Below are 25,409 nucleotides of genomic sequence, written 5' to 3'. Positions count from 1 at the left end.
CAAATGAGATGAGTAGGAGAGGGAGTGTAATGTGCACAGAGAGGAGCAGACACCGTAAAGCAGGGAGTGCAAAGTGAGGGGGGAGAAAGTGCAAAGATGAGCAGGGCTGATGGAGGGGGGGCGGGGAGAGAAAGCAAGTGGGAGAGGAGACACAGCTGAGAGCAGTGTGCACATGGGAGAGGGAAGTCAGCAAGGTGAGTAGGAGACATGAGTAAGAGAGGAGGGAGTGTAGTGTGCACAGAAGAGCAGACAGTAAGGCGGGGAGTGCAAAGAGAGGGGAGGAGGAGAGTGCGGAAAGAAGCAGCGTATGATGGAGGAGAGAGTAAAGCCGAGATTATAGTGGGGGCGCGCGCTGCCGGAACAAACTAATGGAGACCAATGAAGGCGCACATGGTGCGCGCTATGAAGAGACAGATTAGAGAGGAGGGACAAAACGGATGGGGGCGCAAAAGAGAGGGAAAGGAGTCACTGATTGTTCAAAAATAATAAGTATTTTATAAAGGCATAAAAAAAAGTACAAAGACTTACAATAAAATAAGGATCTTATTGATCCAAGTACACCAGGAAAACAACTAAAGAAATGGCTCAACGCTCAACCCAATACCTATAGAGTTGTAGTCTAGGGTGCAAAGGGTTAAAGATATGTATAGCACAACACGTTAACTCTAAGATTAATGATAAAGAACCCAGTTAACTGCACTCAAAGTAATATTAATAGCTAAATTAGCCTGGGATACCAATTGTCCCACTATATGAGGTAGAATCACCCCTACCTAGTGACTCACTAGAGTGAGTCAGAGCTCACAAAAACCAATAATTCAAAAAAATAAAAAATATTAATTATGACAACTGCGACGACTTAAAATTACAAAACAAACCAATACTAAAATCCCCTATGGGGTGTTGAATCGAGACCTGTCTGGTGTAAGTCAATTGATGAGATAAGACTCAATAATAGGAATTAAAAATGCCCAAAGTAATATTGCGAAGGGCAAAACAATTCGTAACTTGGCGCATCATTTCTTTCTACAACATGAAGGAGAAAACTGAAGGTTTTCATTTTAGGGGAATAGAAATTGTTCCTAGAGACCCCAGGAGAGGTGACAGAGACAACATGCAGCTCCAAAAAGAACAATTTTGGATCTACACTCTAGGCAGCAAGTCTCCTGGTGGTCTCAATGAACATATAGAATTGGCCCCTTTTCTCAAGTAAATCCCTCGTTTTTAGGGCTTAATCAATATTCCAGTATGATGTGAAGGTTCAATAGGGAATATAGTATTTGCCCCCCTGTCTGCTTTTGTTCATGATTGAATTATGTTATAGTTTCTATGTTGAATGAGTCTTTAATACTAGTGAACATCAAGTCATTTATCGAAAAATATTTGTCTGACAAAATAAATAATATACTATACTGGAAGGATCTAATGTCCGTTATGAGTGTCTGATACTTTACCTGCGTAACAACGAGTATGGTAACTTTGCAAATGTTAGACCGTCAAGTATAATTATATTCTTACAACATGAATTGGTTTATTATGTCAATGTTTACCATTACCATCCAATTATATTCTAAATGTACAGGAATTATAAAGTTCTTGTGGGATAGTGTTTCTTGGTTGTTTTATTTTTAAAATGTCGAAATTAGATTTTTATACTTTTTTGATAATGCCAAGCTAATGGGTAATACCATCACTATAACATGTAATTATACTCAAAACATGTTGAAAGTGTAAATGTTTATATATTTCTGGCACATCATCTGTTGAATGATCTTTTTGAGATCGTCTTATGCATCATTTCTAACCCTTGCAATATTTTCTGTAAGCCTCTCTGACTTAAGTTCCACATGTCAATGTGTAATAGTTATGCAAAGTGCAACCCTTGCAAACTCACTCCAATGTTCTCTGATTTGAGGCTCACACTTCAATATGTAATGGGGAAACAGTTGTTGGAGTTTTCCAAGTTTGGTTCAATCATGCATTCATTTGCACTTGGTTTAATATATGCAAAAAAAATTATTACTATCATTATTAATTGTATAATTTTATATGCTTATATCCCTTCATTGGTTAATACGATTATTAGTATTGGTACATTATGTGTCTTATGTTCTATGTTCATGTGTGTTTTGTTTTGCATGCTTGTCAATTGTTGATATGGTACTACAACTTATACTGATTGGAAGGCTGGTAACATCATTTTTCCAGACGAGTAACAATGTTACTCATTGATCAGCTCGCTGTATTTAGTTTGCTCCAATGAGCATTGTGGCTTCGCCCTGACGAAGTGTCCCACGTGACACGAAACGCGTAGGCGAGCCACTTGCATGCTGGGTACGAAGGTGATGATGCTGTGAACCCAGCGTTGCTTACACGAGTGCAGGGAAGATTTCAAGTGGACGCCGGTCTGGAACTTCTCCTCGGCACTTACCATCTGCGATCCGGAGGAGGGGGGGCTCATGGACTACGGAGTTCCTGCTGTGGTTTTTACCTGCCTGGTGTACTCGGATCAATAAGATCCTTATTTTATTTTAAGTCTTTGTACTTTATGCCTTTATAAAATACTTATGCTTTTGAACAATCATTGACTCCTTTCCCTCTCTTTTTTGCGCCCCCATCCGTTTGTCTATGTGTGAGTCTTCTCCAGCCCCGCTGATCACGGGAGATGGGGAGCAGCACCAAGAGGGATCTTAGTGAAAAACTTTGGACGGCCAGCGCGCATTTACCACTGTAGATTAGAGAGGAGACAACTGAAATTGTTATTGCAGCGCGACGGCCGCGTTGCGAGCAGTTCAGCCAATGAGGGTGAACCGCTCGTGTGACATCACAGCCACGCCTCCCAATCGCCTCCAGCCTAGTTTGTTTTTCCGTGCGTGTCACGCGCGCACTATAATCGCGGCCTATGGTTGGGAAGAGGCGAGAAGAGACGGCAAGGCATTACAGGGGAGGGGTGAAAACAAAGAGCAAATGTTTAATTAGTAACCTTTCAGATCTCTTAGATCTATATTACGCCGGGTACATTGCTTGCGTGCCTGTCCCCGTCCAAATATATCCCTATAGTCTCTAGGTGGGATCCTGGGAGTATATTTCTGGCATAGTTTATTATGGAATGATCGGAATAGTTAGGTCTTTATTTTTTACTGCTTGCCTCAGATGCTTTTGACAGTCCCCGACTTCCCTCTGATTTCAATACTCACTTGATTGATTTGATCCATTCTTCCTTCTCTTCGGGGGTTGGGGCGGATATTCTGTACACAACATGGTTCCCCTCAACGACTCTGCCGTCCGCTTCCGTTTTACAGGCTTTGATAACTTGCCCTTTGTGACTTGGATTGTAGAGTTCAAAACAGTTCTGTCACGAAATGCATGTGTGGTGAGCACTGCAACTGCACGCATCAATAGAGCAACCACTGTACACTATGTCCTGGACGGTATACTGTAATATACCCGGGCGCGTGCGCACACACTGCCTTACCCGAAAAACCTTAACCCCTCCCTTCCCACATAATGAGACTGTAATACACATTTAGGGGGAGAAACTGGCGGTCAACAAAATCAACTTAGGAAATGTAACCTAGCACTTAAAGCGGCAATTTGAATGCATGGCAGAGGGCAGCGGGAGCTGAACCGCCTTCCTTTCCGCTCCAGGGACACCTGGTTTCAGAAATACTTACCAGGGAAGTTGCTACTGCTGCTATTTTCAGGTTGTTTAAATCCCCAGCATCACGTGGGCCAATGAAATCCATTGCAGATTCCGGTGTCCCTTAAAGGGGAGGAACCAGTGGCACCTTCTCCTTTTAGTATCTCGGAAACCAGGAGTGCAACGCAGTTCAGCAACAGAGGCCCCGTGCTTCCCACCCATATAAGAAAATAGGGTAACTGCTCTTTTAACACTGCGTGGGTTTGCACTGCATCACTAGGGAGGGGGGATGGAACACCTCTGCACGACAGAACCCGCAGGGATCTATCCCACCTTACACTCTGAACAAACACCCACATGGAATACTCACAGGTTTTCGAGGATCTTCAACTTCTTTGATGCTCAGGTTTTCCAAAGGAATGATTCCTCGTGGCTCTTTGTCCTTTAATAGGCAAGTAAAACATTTGTGATGGTCAACAGCTTTATTACGGACCAAAAAAAGTTTTGTTTCTCTTTCTCTCTCCCCTCCGCCCCCCCCCCGCACCCCTCCCCCCCTAGTGCCCCCCCATTACCAGGTGAAGAAGTGTCTAGCCCCAACATGGCCCTTACATAGTAGATAAGTTTAGAAAACAAAGACATTCATCAAGTTCGACCCAAGCTAAGAAAGTAAGATGTAATGGCTCTTTTTGACCACTGGAGGTTGATGTGGGATCTATTGAAAGGAACCAAAATAAACTCAGTCCTGATGACGGAATTCACATTGAAGAGTCACAAAACTTAAAGCAAACGGATTAAATCACGAAATACACTTTTCACCAATCGCAACAAATGAATGGTAGCCACGAGTTTAGAAACTTCTGCAATTAAATTTGATTCCAGTGTTTACTCCAGCTGCACTCAATAGTGATATGTGGATATGGAACATTAAAGACATTATTCGTTTAAAAGGGATTAAGCCTTTTCTGCCAGTATGTCCTGCAACACATTATACAGCAATATGTTGAAGAACCCTGTTAGCAGAGTTAGCACGTATAGTACACGCATTCTCGCTGTATATACTTACTGTTGTGTATTCAAAGTAATAGAGACAGTTATCAGTCAGGATGAACCACCTACGTTTCCATGTTTTTACTCTTCCTCCTACAAACACAAAGCATTGGCTCATTAACAAACCTTTCTGCAATCCCATCTCACAAAGTGCATTCAGTCAGCAGACCTAGTGCTAAACTCTGTGCGTCTAAGGGCCGGCGTGTTTGACAAATCCTGCATTTCATCTTCAGACATTGCTTTGTTATCATGCAGCTGCAATGTCTGTAGCCACATGTGCATTTTATCTGTCAACTGCAGATTCTTTTTGGGTTCATGAACACCCACCCCCGTTCCTAGACGGGACTAACTCCTCCACTCTCAGAGGGGCCTGCAATATAAAAACATACTGATTTGCAAGGACCTCTGCATCAATACCAACAAATGCTTTTAAATATTGTATGTCTTTATTTATATAGCGCCAAAAGTGTACTCCGCGCTTCAAAGAATACAGTACAGGGAATTATAAAAGTACATTAAGCGCAGTAAAATCAGACAATATAGCTTATATATACACATACACACTGTGTACCGTGTATGTACACAGTATAAATACATTATATAAAACGTGCTACACAAGGTATACTACATATATAACGTGAGATTCCACCTGTAATTTTAGAGTTTTGTTATGCAAAAGTAAGTGAAGTCCCACAGAGGCTCATCTAAAGGTTCTAGATCGCTTCACATGTTGGTATAAACTGGTCTCCTTCACGGTCAGAGCACCTTGCAAAGCACTGCAGGATTCTCTGGAGTTACATAGTGCGTGACCAATGAAAGGAGTTGAGACGAGTGTTGGAAAATGGTCAAAATCTTTCCCAGCAGAGAAAAGATCAAAACAGTAACGGTACAGGAATGAAGTCATACCATGTGTACAATAGCCTCGTTTTAAAGTTTATACTGCAGTAAGTATGCCCTGGATAATTGGAAGACAAAAGAACATCCATCTAACCTTATTCACTCTATTAAAATTGAATGATCAGGTTTTAGAATTACAAAGTAAGTTGATGCAAAACTAGTATAAAAAGATGTCTGGATACAGCAGTGAAAATGACAGCAAAATAAGCAGCCAATGGAAATGCAGACCAGGAGGGTGAATTGTAAGCTTGTGCGTTCAAAAGCTCAATGCAAAGCTCATGCTCATTCTCTGTCCCAGTTTATTTCTTAAATGTCCTAGTGCGAAACAAACGCATCCATTGTAAGTGGCCAGAGAATGTCAAATTGTTTGTTTAGAAACACCATCCTTTTTGTTACCCCCAGTAATTGTTACTTTTCTCTCCCTGCATTTGAAAATGTTCTGGGCTATATGATTTGTGCATTCATTATCCATGACCTAACCTCATTATGGTCTAATATCATTACGGATCATCTTGTTACAAGATATTCCTGGCACAAGGAAATTACATTATAGTCTTCACCTCCGAGTTACCGTGCAAAAACCATCTTGACGTGTATCGGTACAGACCGTAATCTCTACGTTTCCTGCATACAGATCAAATATTCCTCTCTTAGATGAGGAAAAGCAAAAAAAATATTGTCTACGCAAAGATGTACAGAGTACACACACACACACACAAGACCAATATTAGCCCGCGGCATTGGACATTTAAAGGACCAATCCATGCAATATCCTACGTTTTTTTTTTTTTTTTTAATCGGTTTTGTAGTATTAGATAATGCCATTTTTAATGAGTTTTAATATATTGAGCATCTTTTGATTTCTATAGCAGGTTTTAACACCCTTCCCGCAGCAGTGCAAGAGCTTTGTAACACTTTCCTGTTTGTGATCATTTGTTGCCAATATTCCCAGAAGGTTGAGCTGCAAACTGTAACAAAAAAACAATGTTACCTTAGTAATATAAGAATATATGGAGGCTGCTGAGTTAATTGTGTACAGTAGTCCCAAGACAAGGAGGGGCGGTGCACAGCGTTTTGGGGAAGATAGAGCTCAGCACATAAAAAAATTGGTTAAAAGCAATTTATTGGATGGGTGATATCACGGATCTGGTAGGCAACAATAACTAACGCGTTTTGCGCGTTCTAGGTGCTTTGTCAAAGAGCTGCTGCTGAGTTACACTGACTGAAGGATTGATGGAAAGAAAAGCAGCCATTTAGTGTACCCTGGGAAGCAGGATCTTTGCCGATCGATCACGGGAGAACAAATCGATCGGCAGCTTAGGTAATTAGTTTTCAATAGGAGGTAATCAAAGTCTGTATATATTAATAATAATATATATATTTTTGGTTTTATTTTTAACTGCCAAACGGACTGCCTCTTTAAGGGGCAACTTGAGATACGATTAATGATCTAAAAAGCACATATAAAAGAAAGGGGCGCAAGAAAAACCAAAGTCAATGTGATAGAAATAATTATATATTTACTCAATGCTCAATGGTTAAAACAGAATTGTTATCAGCACATACAATAAATAAGGCTGTCTTTAGTACCGGCACATTTCCACTTCCCCCCTCCTTTTCCCAAGATGTACACAAACCTCAGTGCGGTTTTCTCACAACCAGTCCCGGTCGGAGGGTGCGGATGGTGTCCAAGCTACCAACACCTGGGCTAGCAGCGGAGCTCAAGCTGCACGCCCGCTACTGAGGAAAGGGAGGGGGAAAGCGTCCTGCGGTGACGTCACACGTCCCACAGAGACTCGGGATACCTCTACGCGTTTCGTGTTTCAGTAACACTTCGTCAGGGGGTGTATCCTAGCACTCAAAGGATACCCCTTATATAGGGGATACCTGTAGGTTCAATTAGTTTCCCATTGGTGCTTAAAAACCTTATTCCCTTTCAACCACTCCACAGTAACACACATTTTATCCTATAAACCAATTAGATAAATGAATCATACACAGCCACACCCAAGGATACAATGTGTGTTACTGTGGAGTGGAAATGTGCCGTTACTAAAGACAGCCTTGTTTATTGTATGTGCTGATAACAATTCTGTTCCCAAATCATCTTTCACTTCAATCTTATAAATGACCCGTTGCAAGCTTTGGAGGGTAATGATACATAGATGGTCATATTGTAAGGTAATAGTGAAGCGATTTTAATTGTAAGCTTGCAAAATTATTGGTCATCGTCCGGTAAGCTCCAATTTCAAGTACGAGTAATTTCAGCCTGGGACACTCCAAAAACGGGGACCAATAACCCCCACCGCAAACAAAAACAAATAGACTGCTGGTCATAAGCATGGTTCAACCATCTCTTTGCTGCTTCCCACGGCATTGCAGGGATAGAACAAGGTGCAGAAACACTATAGCGTTTCATTAAGGTGTAAAAGTGTAAAGTGTGTGTGGTGTGTTGTGTGTGTGTGTGTGTGTGCGTGCGCGTGTGTGTGTTGTGTGCTGAGTGAACCCAATGTGACCAGAGAACCGACAAGGAAATATCCATAAGCTAAGCTATAACGAGTTCCACAGAGAAATCATAATGTATTTTCTAATGGACAAACTGGATTGTTACAGGAAAATAAATAAAAAAGGTATAAGTAGGGAAATGAGGAAAGCAGGGACCTCAGCCGTGTCAGCCCTGTGGCCTCTTTCCATTTCATTTGTACGTTCCACTTTGTAGAATAAATCAGCATGCTAAAGCACTGAAACAGGTGTCAGGACCGGCCGTGCCTGCCCCCACCCAGACTCCAGGGTAACAGGACTAGTCGGGAGAGAGTTGACAAAAGTACGAGATGTTGGGGTTGATAAATACATTTAGCAATGTGGTGTCCCGAGTTTCCAGTACTCTACAGGTTTCTCTGGCAACAAAGGGGTTAATTCTGCAAAACACAGGAGACACATCCAGAATTGTGTGTTAGCAACAGCAGGATTGTGTGTTGGCAGCCGCAGCAGTGGCGGAATTGTGTGTGTTGGCCTCGGCAGCGTGTGTTGGCGGCGGCGGCAGTGTGTGTTGGCAGCGGCGGAAGCAGCGGTGGCAGTGTGTGTTGGCGGCGGCGGAAGTAGCGGTGGCAGTGTGTGTTGGCGGCGGCGGAAGTAGCGGTGGCAGTGTGTGTTGGCGGTGGCGGAAGTAGCGGTGGCAGTGTGTGTTGGCGGCGGCGGAAGTAGCGGCGGCAGTGTGTGTTGGCGGCGGCGGAAGTAGCGGCGGCAGTGTGTGTTGGCGGCGGAAGTTGCGGCGGCAGTGTGTGTTGGCGGCAGCGGAAGTGTGTGTTGGCGGCGGCGGCAGAAGTAGCGGTGGCAGTGTGTGTTGGCGGCAGCGGAAGTGTGTGTTGGCGGCGGCGGCGGAAGCAGCGGCGGCAGTGTGTGTTGGCAGCAGCAGCGTGTTAGCGGCATTGTGCGTTGGCATCAAACTCCCAAGCCTAAGTTCTGCAATTCTTTTAAGAATAGTTCTACAGCAAAAGAAAAATAAACCTACTTCCAGTGAGCAACACCACAGGACAACGTGATACACACACACACAACCCGTGATACACGCGCACAACCCGTGATACACGCGCACAACCCACGATGCGCGCTGACTGCATAGCCTCAAGAGGGTCGTTACTTCTAAGAAAAGGGTCAATATCAAAATGGCGTCCTGAAACCAATCTTATAAAGTGCACTCCCATCAAATCAGATGCCTGTGGGGAATACATCCCTCTTAACCAATCTGCCTTCTACGTTACAAGGGTTAACCTGTCTATATAGATTGCATGACATCAATAAAATGAAGGATTCTTAACCAAGCATTTTACGTTCAATATGAAATAATGAACCTTACTGAAAACAAACATGCAGCCTTCTATAATAAGCAGGAGTATCTCCAGAAATTTCTAAACCCAGAGGCTCCTTCCTCTTTGGAGAATATGTAATTAAAATTAAGGCCAACAGAATATTGTCTGGTCTCTGTCCATAACCACTTCAGTGCCATTGCAATATAATGTGTTGCTTGTCATCTCACACACTATGGATGCACTTAATACCGCCCACCACAGAAAGTGGGAGAGCATGTCCACAATCTTCTACTTTCAATAAGCATCTCAAGTTAATTACCCCTTTTTTCAGCATGGGTGGGAAGCAGGGGGGCACCGGGGCTGAACCGCATTCATTTACGCTCCAAGGACCCCCTGGTTACGCGATACTTACCAGGGAGGTTTAAATCCCCCATGAGAAGCAGGTCAATAGGAAGCCACGACAAATGATGATGCCTATACAGGCAACTTACAACTGAGATGGGGAAAAATTAGGTGAATCCTTGATGGAGAAGGATTTAGGAGTGCTGGTACACAGCAGGCTTAGCAATAGTGCCCAATGTCAGGCAGTAGCTGCAAAGGCAAATAAGATCTCATCTTGCATTAAACGGGGTATGGATGGAAGGGACATAAGCATAATTATACCCCTCTATAAATCACTCGTAAGTCCACACTGTGAATATAGAGTACAGTTTTCGGCACCACTCCATAAAAAAGACATTATGGAACTATAAAAAAAAAAAATGCAGAGATGAGCCACCAAATTAATAAATTGGATGAAAAATCTGACTTATGAGAAGAGGCCAAGTAATTTAGATTTGTTTACATTAGAAAAGGGGTGTCTAAGAGGGGATATAACTATATACTTAAATATTCAGGGACAATACAAGGAGCGTTCAAAATAATTATTCATCCCAAGGGCAGTACAAAGGACTCTGGGCCATCCCTTAAGGGTTCTTTACAGTAAGGGCAGTTAAAATGTGGAATTAATTACCCATGGAGACTCAAATGGCAGATACAATAGATATCTTCAAAAAAGGTTGGACATCTTTTTATAAAGGAAAGGTATACAGAGATATACCAAATAAGGAAACATGGGAATGATGTTGATCCAGGGAGTAAACCGATTGCTATTATTGGAGTAAGGAGGAAATTTATTTTTCCCAGAGAGACAGCATTGGATGTTTCACTGGAATGTTTTGTTTGCCTTCCTCTGGATCAAAGTACTGTAAATACAAAATATAGGATAAAGTATCCTTCGCCTAAATTTAGCATAGGTTCAACTAAGACACGTCTTCTTTCAACCTGATCTACTATGCATAACTATTGGCCCACGTGACATGGGAGATTAAAACCTCCATTGTGTTACCTCTGGAGGAGAGGACACAGCGACACTTTCCCCAGTAGGTATCCTGGGAACTAGCCGGTCCCCCCGAGTGAACATGAACGCTGTTCAGCCCCGAAGATCCCCTGCTTCATAGCAATAAAAAGGGAGAGGGGGAATTTATTTATCTGTAGCGGGAACTGATCCTTTAAGTTTTATACGTTTATTTAACAATATTGTATGTACACATTTACAGAAATCAAGTGAATAGTAGCCATATCACTATACACTTGGGCGTCATTACATTGAATCCAATCTGTGCGTTTATCATTTTAATTTAATTAGCATTTCTTCAATTTACATCATACACATTAGGTGCGGAGTGAATATAAATCAGTGCTGTCTTGGTTTATAGTTTAAGCCTTTCTGATTAACACTAAGGGTGCACAATGCAAACCCTCGTCAATAAAGCACCGATTGATAGAATAATAAACTAATGGGCTTTACTAAAAAAGACATTTGACCATTATCTCTAATTTAAGTTTATACAATATATAAACCACAGGGACTTCCATGTTAAAATTGTGGGGTCTCTCAAAACTAGTATATCCAGAATCATAGTTGTTTTTGAGAATAAATTGCGTTACTCTTCGTTCTTCTGAACATTATTTATCTTGGCTATAATCTGGCAGAAAAGTGGAAGTGGTGAGTTTCAAGTAGGACAGCTGTATAACCCTTCATCCAATAGGGACTTTATAGACTATGCTTCCGTTTCCTTCTGCATTTCTGGATTCAGGATCATTTCCGTAAGCGCTTCTCTGCCAGGGGCCAGGCGCCTGGCGTACAGGGGGCCACCAATGTTAAATGTGGCTGAATGAAATGCAACAAGACTAAGGCACAAAATTGCCAAGGGAAAGTGCAGCAAATATGCCACAGAAGACTTTTCATTCACGTTTTAAAGACAATTCCTATCCTTTTTTTAGAGCTCACTTGCTTGGTACTTTAGAGACCCACAGTGCTTGAATCTAAAACCATATTTGAGCCAAGGCAAAGTGAATTACATCTCCCTCCCCAATACTCCTCGTTCCCTTCCACTTGTTCCCAGCCCTTCTTTCCCCTCCACTTTTTTTATTTATATTTTAATTATTATTGGCAAATCTCTTTTAGTTGCTTCTTATAAATGACATTTCATTTTAATTTTACTAGGTAATATCTTAAGGAAACTGCGAAGTAATATAAAAGCAGCAATCCAAGCTGCTCTTTTGTTTTTTGATATGAATATATATTTAATCTTATTTGATACAAGGGGTCCACTGGAACCGAACGGCAGAGTTCCTGAAATTGCCTTCCAAGAATTCTTCTCTGGGATAAACAAAACGGATACTGGGGTCAGTCTCACTTTGTCGGCCAATTGAAAGTCACGATATCATCTTGAGAGGACATTGCAGCTTCTGCTTGGGTCACCCAGCTGCCATCTTTGTTTATTCTTAAGTACTGGCAAAAAAAATAAAACATTATGGGTGTAATGTAAAGAGTTGCTTAGGGAGTTAAGCCACTGACTATATCAGTATCAGACTGTATTAGCTCCTTGTAACCTTGGGCAAGTCTCCCTGTGCTTCAGGCACAAACAAAAACACCCTGTGCAGCGACTGTATCTGTAAAAGTCCTGCACCGTCAGTGTGAAGCGCTTTGAGCCCCATTGGGAGAAAAGCGCTATATGAAATAAGTTGCTATTTTAAGTACACTTGCAATTGGGGGAGCAAAGAGTGTCACGGGGCGGCTTCAGGTGTCGGGGAAGGGGGGGGGGGGAGCTTGCAAAACCTTGTTTGACAGCCCTAATGTAAATGCTAATGCTTCATCTTCAACAGATTCCCAGCCAGAGGTAGTGAAAGTGTTAATTGGCCACCTGGTCATTTTGTTTAGATCATTTGTACTCATTAGCTGACTGGTGCAGTGTTTGCTCTGTGCTTCGTAACAAGTTGTGTTAGGTTTAAAAAAAAAACCTCTGTAAATTGAACTCCACGTAGATATAAACTAAAAACGCAAATATACGCACAATCCTGGATTGCAAAAATGACATTGAGGCGTCACCAACACAAAATATTTTCGGAGTATTTTAAGTTGAGTGATGATCATCTGCATGGACGGGGTTAAATGATTGGGTTATGGGTTAGGTCAGATTGTGAAAGCGTGGATTAGTATTTGGAATTTATTTTGTAATGTATTTACCAGGTTCTTAATTTAGGGCATTGGATATAATCCCCAGCACATACTATTCTCGCTTCCCTCCCACGGTGTGAAACCAGAGACTGAAACTGATCTCTGAGCGAAGTTTTTTTGGGCGGCCGGAAGAACTTGTACTTCTCAGCTGCACCTCTACAATTGGGGGGACTGGTAAATCCCTACTGTTTCCAGCTGGTTATTATTGGAGCGTTAGAAAATCATCGCTTGGTAGGAGAATCTAAAAGATTTTTCGACCAAAAAATTAAAAAAAATGCAAATGCTGATTATGTGAAAAAAAAAAGCGCCATTCTGTGATTATTTAACACTTTAGCAAAAGGAAAAAATAAAGGAGTGGAAAATAAAATAAAAAATGTTAAAAAAATGAATGAATAAAGAATAGTGTGGCTGGGAGCATTTGGGTACGTACCTCCTAATGCCGAATAAGCAGAGACAGCCAGTCACAGAACACAAAGGTGAAAGGTCATAGGCCATAAGGAAAACAAGAAGGCACATTTAAACCACTTATTAAAAATCATAGCCAAACCAAAGCAATATAAACTCACAGATATGGAAAAATAAAAGACATACAAAAAAAGAACCACAGTTTGAAGGTAAATGCATTGATTCTTATGCAGAAAAGCATCATTATTTGCGACAGCTTTCCAAAGATCTCTCATAAACCAAGGTCACTAAGTCAATACAATTCTGCTTCGCCGGCATTCATGCAGCCACCCCTGGGATGGAGTCCTGGAATGGCTTTCTGGAAATCGGATCTGCACAGACAATACCACAAGTAGAGCAGGGAGAAAGGAGTAACAATATTATAACCCACTTCGAGATAAGAGATACATTATATTTGCCGTGAAAATGAGTGTCTAAGTTTGGAATCGAACTCATAACTCTGTGCATTCAACAAGAACACCAGCATAACACCAGCATAACACCAGCATAACACCAGCATAACACCAGCATAACACCAGCATAACACCAGCATTACACCAGCATTACACCAGCATTACACCAGCATTACACCAGCATTACACCACCTTAAAGGATGTAACCAACAGGGGCTGCTAGCTAGCCAGGCCGCCCGTCAATGAACATTCAGCAGTGGAAGGTATAAGGATAGGGGGCAGGTCTTGAGGAGTACCCCAAAGTACCTTGAAGAAGAGGAAGTCAGTAGTGTATTCTGCCTTTTGTCACTTCTTTAGACATAAGGGCAGTAAGAGCGGGCCAAAATGCCATGTTAAGATATGGTTACGATAAACTTAACAATACATATACCGGTCCAATTTCCCCACCCCCACCCCCCTCTACTAAACATATCCCCATCATCCGTTCAGTTTGGCCCTATGTGGAACTGCACCTTAAATCGGAACTAACCCTCTAAGGAGCCTGCAGTCTAAAAAGCCAGAAAGGGACTGATCTGGAGCAAGCTTTTGTTGCTCTAGACTGAGCATGCGGCCCTCAGGGGCTTTGCCCACGACTCTTAACCACTTACCTCCGCAGCAGCCCGCTCACCCTAGTTCAGAGGAGTGGAGACTGGTCTAGGACATTTAGCCGCCGGCATCTTGTCGTAGCCATCTCACCTCTGCTATTTAGCCGCCGGACGTTTCGCTGCAAAGGTAAGCCCCTAACCTTAACCCCTTACTCTAAAAAACCCTAACCCCTTATACCCTAAAATCCCCAACCTGACCCCTTGCAGTAGCGATTGGAGTGAAACAGGCACACTGGCAGGGCTGCCCTCACCGTCACAAAGCCTGATATACTGTATGAAGCCGAATCTTTGGTTTCTTTGGCACAATAAATCTTTTGGGATTAGCAAATCTGTGTGCCTGTTTCACTCCAATCTCTGCTGCCGATTTCTCTGGGACCTCAGGATATCCTCCTGATAAGGAACACCAGCTGATAAGCATCCTGCGATTTGTTACAGAGTGCCTGCATTACCCTAAAACCTCGAACTCCTTACCTAATACTAATAAATGCTAATGCACTCACTTACCTTGGCGGCGAGTTGTCCGGTAGCGGCTAAATGGCAGCGGCGAGATGTCATCCGTGTGCCGGCATTAAGAATATATATAGAAAATGCAAAGCCAGCAGTACAACCAACCTCACACTGATGATCCCCATTAAGGCTGAAACATGTCTGTGAGTGGTTTCTCTGGCTTTGCATCTGATTCCCATGCTGTGCTTTAAAGCTGTGTTAACAGCGAGCATTAGCTTATATGGGCTCCATGTAACAATGGTTTTTCAGACAAAAGGTGACACGTGTGCTCATTTGCATGTCATTTCCCAGAATCCCTTGCTGCAGTGGAAGCACTGTATGCTGGGGATAATGGTGAAAGGCAGGGTTGCAGACCTGCCTAAGACATGTGAATGTGCTCACAAGTGATCTTTTTAATTGAGATATATGTAGATCGATAGATCGATAGTGCAGCCCTTTTGAGGGGTCAAAGGCTATATCATGTTGCCTCCCACTGCTCCAGAGAGTGGAGATTCTCATGCCATTCAAACTCTCAAACTCGCAAACTCTGGGTAAACCAAAGATCGGGCTACCCTAATTCTAACAGACAACTATACTGCCTGTGACGTTCCTGACAAAAGACACAACCAAACCTTTCACAGCGGGTTGGAGAGTATTATCATAATAATAATGATTCTCATTAACATGCACAAAGATAACTTGAGCGAGCGCTGTAATTTCGGGTGCCAATTATGAGAATCAGTACTTTTTACAGAACACATTCCCTCTCACCCCAAAAACATATAGTCTAATCACAGCCGATTCCCACTTTTTTCTTATCTGCTATAGTAATTTGGGGGCTGGTGCATTGTAGGTCACAAGATACCTGGGCGTGCAAAAGGCAGAGTTCTATAGTCCTCTGAGCAGACCAGCTGCTGGTTGAAGGGACAAACCCAATGGCATGTTCTGGATCAGCCTCTGCCATGCTCTGTCAGGCTTCCCCTATTCTCCCACAGAGCTGGTGTGCTGGAAGGTAGAGATGTAGTTCCACTTAAGACCACAGTGAACAAACAGCAGTGATAGGTTTGATAGGTAAAACAAAGGGTTTGAGACCTCATAAAGAAAAGAAATCTGACAAATTAAAGTAATCTTAAAAGATTTTTAAAAGTCTGAAATATTTCCCTGTTTTTCATGTTCATGGTGGCTCTGAATGGACACGATTACCAATCTTGTTTGCTCAGCCCTGGTGATAATGCAGTCAGATTTAGTGGCTCACTCTACATCACAGAAGCAATTAGGAGAAGGTTTCAACAAAGAGGAAAATGAAGCAGAGATCGGGGCAGTTATGGCGACTCTACATGTTGTGTTAAACGTATTGTTAGGAAAAACATATATTTTTTTAAATCACAAAATAAATACATAATGGTTTGATTTTTTTCCCCCTCCATCATCAGCTCAATAAGGCCCTATGTGGGACTACACATTTAAAAGAATTGGATACGCTTTCTTAGTTTTAGGAGCCTGCAGCCTATGAAACCAGAAAGGGACACACAACTCACCAGGTTCAGGTTTCTGAAGCAAGGGGGAAAGGACCTGGTCAAGCCTAGCTCATTTGGGGGGACACACAACTCACCAGGTTCAGGTTTCTGAAGCAAGGGGGAAAGGACCTGGTCAAGCCTAGCTCATTTGGGGCGTCCTTTCCATTGCTTGCCCTTGACAAATATGAAGGGGGCTTCATCATGGGAGGGCAGGAGAATTTAGAAAGGAAATCTTTGGAGAGATTTTCCAGCTTGCACTATGATCAAGTCTTACTCTATCCCTCATTGCCAGGCCAATCTGCAGCGCACACAATATGTGCATCAGGATGGTGCAATGGAATGAGGACATATCTAATTACATTATAATACCCTGGCTGCCACGTCTAACCAGTCATAGGGCAAAGCACCACTGCTCTTCCTTCCCCTTTTTACTTTAAATCGCTGAAAGTGGCTTGGCTAATACTTGAATAATAAAAAAAGGGTGCAATTTTGAGGAATAAGTATATCATTGCAACCTCATAACCTCTGGAGCAGTGTTAAATCAAAATGCCACCTTAGTTGTATTGTATGACAATGCTGGCATCACAATTAATTTCCTCCTGTGAGGAAACGCAGAACAATTTATCAGAGTGGTCCAGTTTGAGTTTGCCACGTTGGACTGTGCTGATGAAAATATTCAAGCACATCACTGCTGGAGAGACCTGCTCTGCACCTATTCCTCATATCAGGCTTAACTTAAAGTATAACGACCATGTGACAACCAAGAGGAAAAGGTAAACAAGTTAGCAAGACAGGGTTCAAACACGCTCAATGTAAAATATTTAGAAAAGGGTAGATCATTTTATTGGGCCCTGTAAAAAAATAATTCTCATCAGATACCCAATACCCTCCACTTTTAGCTGGGCTAACAATGACATCATTCTTATTTACCAATAACAATAGAGAAATGCAGCATAGATTAAGGCTTAAGCAAGACTTAGTCTCGACTATCACTAGGAGGTTGAGTAAAGAACAGAACATTAAAAACAAGTATTTAAAATACTTGTATTTTCATATTTTTTTTTTTTTTTTTTTAAAGGAACCAATCCTTCTATATAACCCAATAAACACATCACTACCATTAGTTCAGCCTGGGGAACGGCTCCATCACACACACAGGGAGAGCTGAAGCAGAAAGTACTGTATAGCAGTAGACAGAAGCCTGGATAGTTCCTGCATGCTGATCGCTTTGCCCACAACAGATAGATGAACCCGGAAGACGGCTTGCAGCAGAAAAGACCATTTGTGGGTAGCAATCAATGGAATCCAAAACAATAAGAATATCAAATCAATACCCATGCGGTCATCCTACTAACCTAATTTTAAGAGCCAGCCTTCTCTGTCTGGGTTGAAAAACGTGTGTGTCAAGTCGTTTCCATCGTCTTCTGGAATTTTAAAGGGCTCGTTTTTAATACTATCATATAAATTCTGTGAAAAGAAAAAGACGATCAGACTTTACACGTGTCCTAAACGCATCTGAAAGGAGAGAATAAAAAGATCATAAAAGCTCGTCCTGTTCTGCAAGGAAAGACTTTGGACAAGACTTTTTTTTTTTCCTTCACCAAGAGAGCAATTGCAAGTAAAACAGTGACTTAGGCTGCGCTTATAGTGTCGGCGACGCGACGTCGCCTGAAAACAAAAGCATTGTCGCCGGTGCAAGCGCTTATAGTAGGCGCGATGGCGACAAAGCGACGTGGCAACGTGATATTTGGTAGCCGTAAATATTTGATTTTTATGGGGCTGTCGCCTCATGTGACAGCCTCTGAACCAATCAGTAGCCTGGGTCGCCCGCGCCACCGCCGCAAAGCGAAATACAACTTCCGCTTGCGGCAACGGGTGACGTCACGCGTCGCCGGCGCCGGCACTATAAGCACGGCCTTAAACAGACCTTATTTATTGCAACAAAGATTGCCTCGCAATAAACTAGCACATGCTTTTTATAAAGGGCAAATGTGCGGTATACGGAGCAGTAAAGACCACGTTACTTTTTGAAATGTCTAATTTAGTTTATGCTAAATAAGAATAGAGTTTTAGGGGTCATTGCTTGCGCTTGTCAGAGAAGCAGAGGTTTCATTAATATGATTGGAAGTGTGAAAGATAACTAGCCTCTTGATCATAGAAAATAATTCTATCCACCGTTTGATTATACCATTTTTAAAGCACAACTAGCAAAAAAAAAATTGTAAAAATAAGCCGTACCTGCATATTTTTAAGACTGCTTTTACATCCTATTTTGAGGATTGCAGTTTTCAGATAAAAAATAAACAAACAACAAAAAGAAGGGATTCTGTAAAAACGTTTTGTTTGATAGAGATTGGGGCTGTGAATGGTGCGTCCCGGGAATAGAACATTGTAGCCGGCTAATGATCTCCAGCTGTGGTATAAAAGCGGGGAAAGTTACAGGAAATACATATGGCGGCACAGAGAAGATATTTATTTCCCGAGCCCATTAAACCGGCCCCGACGCTGCATTCCAGTGACATTATTTCCATCACACCACATAAGAAACAAAGCTCAATAATGTTATGAGCTAGCTGCTTTATTATTAAATAAAAGTAAAAAAGATTTGACATCCATCACTGAATAAGTCCAGATGCTTCAAAAAAAAAAAAAAAAAAAGTGTCTCAAAGAACCATTGGGAAGAGGTAGTTCTGGTATTTGTCATTTTTTTTATGTTTTACGGTCTTCATACAATGTTAAATGTGAAATAAAAGCACGAGCGCAGCAGTGGGAAACATACACAGCAATCTCAGATATAAATACTGAGCACAGAGGCAGCCAGCTTTAAAATCTCTCACCCCCCCCCCCATTTTATTTAACATGGAGCGGAAGCAGGGGCTTCCCAGAGCTGAAACTCATTCATCTTAAGGGGAAGATATTGCCAAAAGGAAGCCGCAAAGGATGACGTTTATATATTTTGTTTTCTTTGGAGGGGGCGATAATGGCGCTACCTTCAGCGGCAAGTGTCTCGCCAAGCAGAGGGTCCCGGAGCTGAGAACACAGTGCGTCAGCTCCGGGAGTCCCCAGCTTCCCAGCCATGCAAGTAAAAAAGGAGGGTCAAACTAATCGAGATGGGGTGAGGGTGCCCACGGGGAGAGGAGGGGGTTAGAGGGGGGGTGGGGGGGCTGCTTCTTTAAGTGCTAGAGCAGGGGTACGCAAATTGAGGGGGGGCACAAAATTTACATTTAAATAAAATGCCGGGGGAGCATGCGAGGCCTCTGTATGTCTCTTACCTTCTCTCCGGTAACGCAAAGTCACACAACGTTGTGACGTCAAATGACGCCACCGATGCCGGAGAACAAGAGAGGGGGGCAAGCAGACGGGGGGGGGGGCGTAAACAAAAAAAGTTTGTGCACCCCTGTGCTACAGTGCACGTTACAAACACGTGCAAACAAGCCCAAGTAAGACATTGTTATTTGGAAGAGAGGACACATTGTATTGTGGGAAACGTACCGTATAATGACGTGGTGCTATACAGGCGCAATCCAAGCTGGCACATTTTGTTATGGAAAGTGTGTTTTTTTTTTTTTTTTTTAAACATATTGAAGCAGGGGGTCTCCGGAGCTGAACCCCATTAATTTCAGCTCCGGGGACCCCCTACTTCCAGGCATACTTACCCCCGAAGTAGGTGCTGGTAGCAGCTCTGGCTCAGCAAGCTGGGCTTTAAAGTTTGAAGCATCCGCGTCACATGGACCAATAGGAAGCCGCACCGATGGTGTCACAGCTTCCTATTGGCCCGCAGGGCCTGAGATCAGTGGCGGGATTCAGCCGGTTCGCACCGGTTCATGTGAACCGGTTACTAAAATGTCAAACGTTCGCCAAACCGGTGCTTAATTCCCTAACCCGTGGCAGCGTCTTTTCCCTGCATATCTTCTCAATATGGCTGCGTGGCATCAAATGGCGCCATGCCAACGGGAACCCCACGTGACCGCATCACGTGACGTTTGTTACTATGGCAACAAGACGCGATGTGACGTCGCGTTGTCATGTGATGCCGCACAGCCATTTTGAGAAGATGTGCAGGGAAGAAATGCTGGTAGACGCCGCCCACCGCCGTGAAGGTAAGAATCGGTTATTAAAATGTTTTCAATCCCACCACTGCCCGAGATCTCTGAACAGCAGACATATTGGGAACCCTGGTAGCCGCGGACAGCAGCTATCGCCACCTAATTCAGAGGTAGGTATCTCCAATAGCAGGGTGTCCCCGGAGCTGAAAATAACGGGGTTCAGCACCAGAGACCCCCTGCTTCAACCCTATATAATACAAATGTAAAATACGTGCCACCTTGGATTGCCTTTTTAACTTCTGTGCCCGTGTGGTGCTCAGAACACAGAACAGAGACACCAACAAGTTCATGTCATTTCCAGATCATTGAACCAGAAGTAACTTACCCTTAATAATTCCTCTGGGAGGTCCCCACCTTCATTAATACCGCGGTTCATAGATATAAACCTCTCCACTGCTGGCTTATCCCTGACATTTGGATTGTGCAAGCTAGTGTTGAGCATTATGATTGCAAAAGACAGGACATAGCACGTATCTGGGATAATGGGAAGGAATTGAACAGTTTTACTTCCTGTACTAGATGCATCTACCACTCTTGTAACAAGCTGTTCTTTATTTCAATACACTTCTGTGGGTTGCATTTCCTGACACTGACACACACACACACACACACACACAAGCTTCTTGATGCGGGCACTCAGTACACTGGGAATTAGTGATTAACACAGGAGAGGAGCGGGGTCATACAGTATATATCAGTGCACTGGCAGCTCAGGGAGTGGGAAGAAGCTACAATCCATCCCCTCTACACTGGGGAGAGGGGCTGCTGGGATCAGCAGGTGAAAGCCCTCCCCCCTCCCCCCCCCGAGGGCAGCCTGTTGCCCACCAATGATTCATAGGTTTATAGCCTCTTAAAATATATTTCAAGTGGCCAAGTAGCAATATAATAGAGTAAAGGCTAGAAACAACCTTTGTATTGATCTCCGGACTGACTGTGATAAAATTACTAATTTATTGAAATAAAAACGGTAGTGCAGATAGGCTGAAGATGGTGTACAACTCTTACGGACTAACCTGTAGACTGAAAAACTCCCGGGTTGCAAAGACAGTAACGAGATGCAAAGGCTTCCATCATTCTATCAATCTTCTGGGCCTCTCCAGGGAGCCTGAAACTCCACAGAAACTGTCTGCAAGGACAAAGGCATCTATAAACCTCGCGGGCACAGCTTACTGTATATCCCCTTATTGCTAAATGGGCCAGAAACATTGCAAAGCCATGCTTGGCAAGCAACAGGGCCCCCAGTTGGGTCAGTAATGTAACAATGCCACCTAACTAGCTGAATAAAGCTAAGGTTATAGTCCGTGCGATGGCGCTCACGCACGACAAGCACACACAGCATAAACCCTATGAGGCCACCCCTAGTGCGCACGTGCCAGAGCGCGATGGCGCCACCACGTTTGGAAAAGACAACAAATTTCGTCTTTTCAAGCACGGCCGCGCAACGCGTCCACCACACCTCCCCAAATCGCTTCCATCTATAATCTTAGCCCAAGTATTAGTATGTTCTGGCGTATATCTGGCATATTTGCAATGCGTTGCAGGTCCGTCTGGCAGCTGAAGGGTTAAACACTACAAATAGATGGCTTTCCGAGCTTTACCTTTTGGTTCAGTGCAGTGGACAGTGGGATTTAAATTTACAGTCCCAGCTCAAAGATCAGTAGTTGTATTCATTTAGTTTGGAACGTACCCAGAATCCTTTGCATCTTTACATCCTAGGTGTGATGGCCGCAGGTAATAGCAGTTTTGGTTTGGTCCAAAGTTTCAAAAGCGATACTGACCTTAACGCCTGGACAAGATTCAAATCAGCAAATTCATGGAGTTCAACGAAGGCATGAAGGACTTGAATGTTAAAATCATCCCTTTAAGAAAACAAATACACATATCTATTTAGTGGAAATATAAATAACTTTGCCTGGATTAGAAATACTTCCTTGTTTCTAGAACAGGAGGTTTCACATACAATAAATGGTTAAAATGGTGGTTAGCATCTTTATTATTGTTTCCTATCACTGCTGTTTTTACAAATGTCAGAGATTTTCCAGAACGCCAATATCCTTACTTAAAACTACCGATCCAGCCTAAAATCTGATCCACATAAGGACATATACAGCATATATATATATCTATAAATCACGGGCAGTCTGGGTCACTCGGATGGGGGTTCCTGTCCTGATGGGGAGCACACATCCAGGTCACCTCCACCTCTAAAAAGTCTCAATGCAATCTGTGCAGTGAATGACATGTGACGTTGCCTAGAAGATGCTGCACATAATTTGAGTAATTTTGGCATCGGTTTTAACATGCTTAATTTGGGAATAATACCGCCAGCCTTTGCTTCTGCTCTACCTAATATTACCTCTTGATGAGGCCTTATACAAATCCAGCTCTGCAATTCCCCGTCAATGGGAATGGGGAGGTGTATATGGTGTAGGGGACTGTACTGGTTTCTCTGTCATTTCTAACCTCCTGGAAACTGCCAGCTGTATAAACTGATCATAAAAATCTGCCCCCAAGAGTATCAACTCAGCAGTAGTTGGGAGTAGCCCAAACCCCTGAAGCTCCCCTTAAAACTCAATGGAGAACTGCAGGGATGTGTCTGGAGCAGGCAAGGGGAGGAGGGTAGCGGCGGGATATCAGCTGTAAAGCACAGGAGGAGATGTATGCCAGAGGATGTACAAAGGGACACAGGTGTGTGGTTTCTCCTTGCAACAATAGTTCATATTACGGGAGGAATTCCGCCCAGCCCCACAATAACAGTGCTGCACAGTATACACACAAGGTGAACCTCTGCACATTTCCAATGTAGCCTCCTCACCTTGGAAAACATGTAGTAACAGAGGAGGGAGGAGGGGAGAGGAGGGGAGAGGAGAGGGCAGGGAGGAGAGGGGGTATGATACAATGGGAGAGGGGGTAGGATACCTTTTATTGGACCAACAAGTACTGTAGTTGATCTGTTACAAGTTTTCCAACCTCTCAGGGTCAGGGATGGCCGATGAAGGACCTTGAGAGGATGGAAATCCTGTAACATATCAACTACTTGTTGGTCCAATAAAAGGCATCATACCTCCTACTCCTCTCCCCCCTCCTCCGTTACCACATGGGAGAAAGGACCAGCACGGCTCTCCACTCCTCTCTGCTTATTTGGGAAAACATATATAATTTTAATGAAATGTTCTTCAATAACAGTGGTAATCCAGTGACCTCCCCAACTGTCCTCTAATACAGGGGTGTGCAAACGGGGGGTTTCTTGCTTTTTTTATTACGGCTTGTCGTCCAGCTTCATTACCGGCTTTTTCGCAGTGCTCCGGTTTTTTTTTTGTTTTCCAATTTCCGTTCCTCAAATGACCTATCAAATTCCATCTTAAAAATTCCTTAACTGGGTGTGCTGTCCCCAATTCCTCTAAATTCAAATGCCACAGGAAAGAAACAAACCGTTACTGGTCTTTTGCCAATTCTTTGAGGTCTAGTCTCAAGTGTAGGAATGTCAGCTATTTCTGCACAGGAGACACAGGGCTCACTTACAATCTGTCGTTATGGGCGTCCTCTTTGTACACCAATATATTTATTATTATGCCTTTACCCTGTAACCAACACCGACTTTTATGATTGTCCAGAATATCACAATTCTGGAATTGACCCTTTCAGGTGAATATCAGATGAGAAGTTATGGTACATCTACCTGTTCGCAATTATTTGCTTCCAAGCAGTGTAAGGCCTCGGATACAGTGGGCGGGCCACGGAGCACATGGCGTCACGCGCGCCTGTCGGCCGAGCAGTCTGTGGACTGAGATCCACAGTGACGGAGAGGTGTGGCCGTGACGTCACAAGGCTGGTTTGCCCTCATTGGCTGAACTGCTCACGTGACGTGGCCCGTCACGCGACAAATTCTCGTCTCCTGAAACCGCTGCTGCGGCGTCGCGCTTCACTGTGCACTCTATGCCCTGCCTCAGAAGGGCCATACGCGGTCCTTCGCAGTATGGACGTGGCCTACGGAGTCACCAATATAATCCTAATCCTTCCCTGCAGGAAAGCAGCAGACTGGTTACACGGAGTGCGGAACAAGCACCTCCCTGCCACTCTCCTAATTAGCACATTGAGATCTTGGTGGAAGTCAGCCTTTTACTTTTCATTCTAAACTCTCTCAATACGAGCCTACTTCAACAGAACACACCCAGTATAATTAATAGCATGTTCCCACTAACACAATGGTGACGTCTTGCTGTCCAGATGGCAAGGAATTGGAGTTGAGCGGTATTTAAAGCTGAAGACACCAACAGAGAAAGTCCTACTAAAGCTGAGGCGCGCACCATGCTGGTTATTACTTTAGTTAGAAGGGTCAGAGGCATATCAAATAAACACCGCAGACACAGCTAAGGTTCCTGTGTAAAAACTACTTCATTTCTATTATCATCTTCAACAGATGCCTCAGTTCTGCTAAAATCCCTTCCACTGTAAAAGCTTGGTTGCAAGGCCTCCGTTATCTAACGTGTAACTGTGTCTGGAGCTCTTATTCCCTTATGTCCCCTATTAGATTGTCTCATGTGTTACTGCTGTAAAGCCAGGAGGTGGATTTCCTGTTACGCCCGGGCCTAGGGCGTCAACATTTGGGGTCGGCAAAAATGTGCGCCGCCCCCCCCCCCCCTATACATTTGCCGCGCTCTCAGGCGTATCGGGCCTGATGGGAAGGCACATACATGTGGCGACCGCCTCCTCGCTGCCGCCCTCCTCCTCCTGAACCACAGCGTCAAATAACGCCGCGGACGTCATCAACGTGACGTCATGTGGCATCTCATTGCCATGGCAACGCGACGCCGCAGCATTAAATGACGTCGGTGTCGCGTTAC

At 43.5% G+C, this 25,409-nt stretch overlaps 1 protein-coding gene across 2 annotated transcripts in view; it reads right to left on the bottom strand.

Annotated features, from left to right (window-relative positions):
• The window catches only part of LOC142463117 (cytohesin-3), a 44,378-nt gene that overhangs the window by 3,380 nt on the left and 15,589 nt on the right, over positions 1-25,409 (bottom strand). The window contains exons 5-11 of one of the 2 annotated variants that reach the window (XM_075565439.1): positions 22,344-22,424; positions 21,579-21,691; positions 20,891-21,039; positions 17,815-17,926; positions 4,704-4,780; positions 4,011-4,082; positions 3,198-3,352 (exon numbers count right to left, since the gene is read on the bottom strand). In XM_075565439.1, the coding sequence (XP_075421554.1) occupies positions 3,198-3,352; positions 4,011-4,082; positions 4,704-4,780; positions 17,815-17,926; positions 20,891-21,039; positions 21,579-21,691; positions 22,344-22,424 (759 nt within the window). Of the gene's footprint in view, positions 1-3,197; positions 3,353-4,010; positions 4,083-4,703; positions 4,783-17,813; positions 17,927-20,890; positions 21,040-21,578; positions 21,692-22,343; positions 22,425-25,409 lie in introns of both variants that reach the window. The other variant, XM_075565440.1, reaches the window with a different exon arrangement.

The sequence above is a fragment of the Ascaphus truei genome, chromosome 11 (assembly GCF_040206685.1).
Source record: "Ascaphus truei isolate aAscTru1 chromosome 11, aAscTru1.hap1, whole genome shotgun sequence".
Classification (NCBI taxonomy): Eukaryota; Metazoa; Chordata; class Amphibia; order Anura; family Ascaphidae; genus Ascaphus; species Ascaphus truei.
Note: the sequence above shows the minus strand (reverse complement) of the source record. Positions and strands in the feature narration are given on the sequence as shown.